Source organism: Maylandia zebra, linkage group LG20 (assembly GCF_041146795.1).
Source record: "Maylandia zebra isolate NMK-2024a linkage group LG20, Mzebra_GT3a, whole genome shotgun sequence".
Classification (NCBI taxonomy): domain Eukaryota; kingdom Metazoa; phylum Chordata; class Actinopteri; order Cichliformes; family Cichlidae; genus Maylandia; species Maylandia zebra.
Window position 1 is genome coordinate 29334146 of NC_135186.1, and position 2847 is coordinate 29336992.

The 2847-nt window shown below is 46.7% G+C and overlaps 1 protein-coding gene across 1 annotated transcript; it reads right to left on the bottom strand.

The window, feature by feature from the left end:
• Nucleotides 1–333: 333 nt before the first annotated feature.
• cebpb (CCAAT enhancer binding protein beta) lies at nucleotides 334–1888 on the bottom strand. The gene has a single exon (XM_004546430.3). It carries the CDS (start codon nucleotides 1708–1710, stop codon nucleotides 832–834), a length of 879 nt encoding a protein of 292 aa, XP_004546487.1. The 5' UTR covers nucleotides 1711–1888; the 3' UTR covers nucleotides 334–831.
• Nucleotides 1889–2847: the final 959 nt, after the last annotated feature.

A 2847-nucleotide genomic window follows, 5' to 3' on the forward strand; every position in this document is an offset into this window, starting at 1 on the left:
CTGCTTCATGAATACACCACATGAGCAAATACTGTACATATAATGTAATGTTTCTTTTTTTTTTTATGTCCTCCATCTCCAAGAAGAAACGTCAAATTCCTGCTCCATGTTTCTTTTGGGGTGTATTTCAGTACGCAGGCCTCAATTAAAAGATTAGGAATATGCTTTGTCGCTGAGCCAGTTTCTTATCTGCAATATGTTGTAAGAGAAATATGTGGTATTACACAGTCAGTCTATGATGAGTGTAAGCATTAGACAAGCAAACGCCCCTTTCTGTCTGTCTGAGCCTTCACCTGCCTCAAAGAGACAAAAAAAGAAGATTTACAAGTGAAATTGTTTAAACAAAGTATAAATCTGTTTAATTCAATAAAATATCAAGTACAATTAAAGCATTTCACCTTTCAATATTAAATAATTAGACTTATTTCATTCATTGCCAATACTATTACAAAGAGTTGCATCATTTCACTGCAGCACAACTCTTCCCTTGACAACCACTGCTCCAAATACACACAAAAAATGTAGAAATTCACTCGCATGTACGTAAAACCTGCACAGAAATACTGCATACACACACACAAAAAGAAAACAAAAATCACATCTGAGAATAAAGCTAAGGTGACATGTGAAGAGTCGTGAATGATTGCGCAATACATGCACCCACTCCTTCAGTCCCATTCAAAGTGTCCTTGTAAACTGGTGGTCGCCGTCTTCACCTGTGAAGCGTACCGTTTTCAGCACAGTGGATTCCCTTTAAAGTCCACCGATGATCAGACAACAGCACGGAGATCCGTGCAGAGTCTCCGGTGTGTGAATGTGTGTGTGTGTGTTTTAACACTGTCCGGTGGCAGAGAGCAGGTTGCGCAGGGTGGCCAGCTCTCTGGACAGCTGCTCCACTCGCTTTTGTAAACGATCGTTCTCAGCGGCCAGTTCCAGCACTTTGTGTTGAGTCTCCAAGTTGCGCATTTTGGCTTTGTCCCTGCTCTTCCTCACGGCGAGGTTGTTCCTCTCCCGCCTCACCCTGTACTCTTCACTGTCCTTGTCCAGACGTTTCTTTGCCTTCCCGCTTGACATTTTGCCGCTGTGCGATGGTGACCTGCTTTTACCTGACGGAGCAGGTGTGCCGGGCGGGCTGGAACAAGTCGAGGACGCAGTGGAGATGTTTCCGAGACTGCCACTAGTGGACTGGTAATGAATGTAGGACCTCATGTCAAAAGCAGACGAGCCGTTCTCCATCTTTGCGTCTTCCTGACTGTCTTCTCTGTCGGCGGCAACAGCAGCAGCAGGTCTGTAGCGGCTCCCGAGTTCGGGGCTCAGCACGCTATCCACGCGGGTTTCCTGCAGCTCCGGGTAACCTAGCGCGTAGGGCTCCCTGGGGTCCCTCAGGTTGTCGCACTGGCTCGTCTCCAGCTCGTTCAGTAGCGAGTAGTTCTTGTAGTTCTGCAAAGCTGCAACTCTTCTCTTGTTCTCTGCCAAGAAATCTGTGAAAACGTCCCCCTGCTGCTGCTGCGTCTGCGCCGCCAGCTGCGGGTAGTGCAAAGCTGAGTCCAGGTAAACACTGAAGTCTATCGCTCTCTCCCGCTCTTCAATGCCCAGCTCCGTCATCGAGTCACCGAGCCTCCAATATGAGCCGCCGCCGATGGGGCTGATAACGCTGTCTCTACTGTGGATAGCAAAGCTGCCCTCCTCGTAGAAGCCGGCCACTTCCATGGATCTTAACACCCGCCGGATTGCAGAAGCATGGAGGGCTGAGGTGAGACGCCCTGAGTGTTTTGGGTTGAGCTGTGAGATGCGTCTGAATGTGGTGAGTCTATAGCCCCCGTGACAACATGCAGTAAACTACTTTGAAGAACTTGTGCTCTGGGAGTGAGAGGAATTGACAGGTTCTTCCTGTCTCGAGGGGTTTTATTTTTTCTTGCGAGGGGCGGAGCTCAGGTATGTGACGCGCAAGGCAAGTGGACAACCTGTGCTGTTCTTCGAGGATCTTTGGCACACTGAACTGCGCTTGAACACAATAAAAAGCAAGTTTAAGCACTTAAGCGGTTTTTTCTGTCTTTCTCCCCCTTCCCTGTTTGTTTGGTGGTATTGTAGCACTTGGCTACAACAGGAGTGTCAAGATAGGAAATGCAATCATTTGTATGATTTAAAAAAAACGAAACTTAACTTAAAAAGCAAAATAAAAGTGAAAATATTATCGCACAACGGTGAGTACTTAACCAAGAGCGCAATAACGAAAACAAAACCATATGTTAGGAATTATTTTAAACCAGTTCTGACATCGGGTCCCATCACGCCCTCTACAGTCAGATCTCATCAACTCGACAATAATGGAAAAATTCCACTCGGCATGTTTACCATTTTCTAACTTCGTGCGTAATCGTCTCATAACAACGATACTCATGAGCGCAGCCCCTGACAGCTGTTTCCTTTGAGCTGACTAGATTAAACCAGTATGCTGTTCTGTGGTAGACCCCTATAAGATGATACATCTCTTCCAGCACTGTATCAGGGTCAAGGTGGGTGTAATGAGAAATTTAGTGAATCTGGTCTATGTCTACCTATGACAGTCCGGTGGCTCCACGTCTGAACCCAGGCTCACTGCGCAAAGATAACAATTCTCCCAGAACATACAATCTAGAATAAAGCCCAACATCCCAGTGTTACCAGTCACACGTGGCCTCTGAATTGGATTTACAGTCAGCACTATCTGTTTTCTTAGACATGCAATTCCGATAAGGAAAGAATTCCCAAAAAAGGTCCTTTGATGGAGAACCGGAGATGGTGGTGGTGGTGGGTGTGTGTGGTGGGGGCGACTTGTAAGAAACCCGAGATGCAGCGTGAACAGCG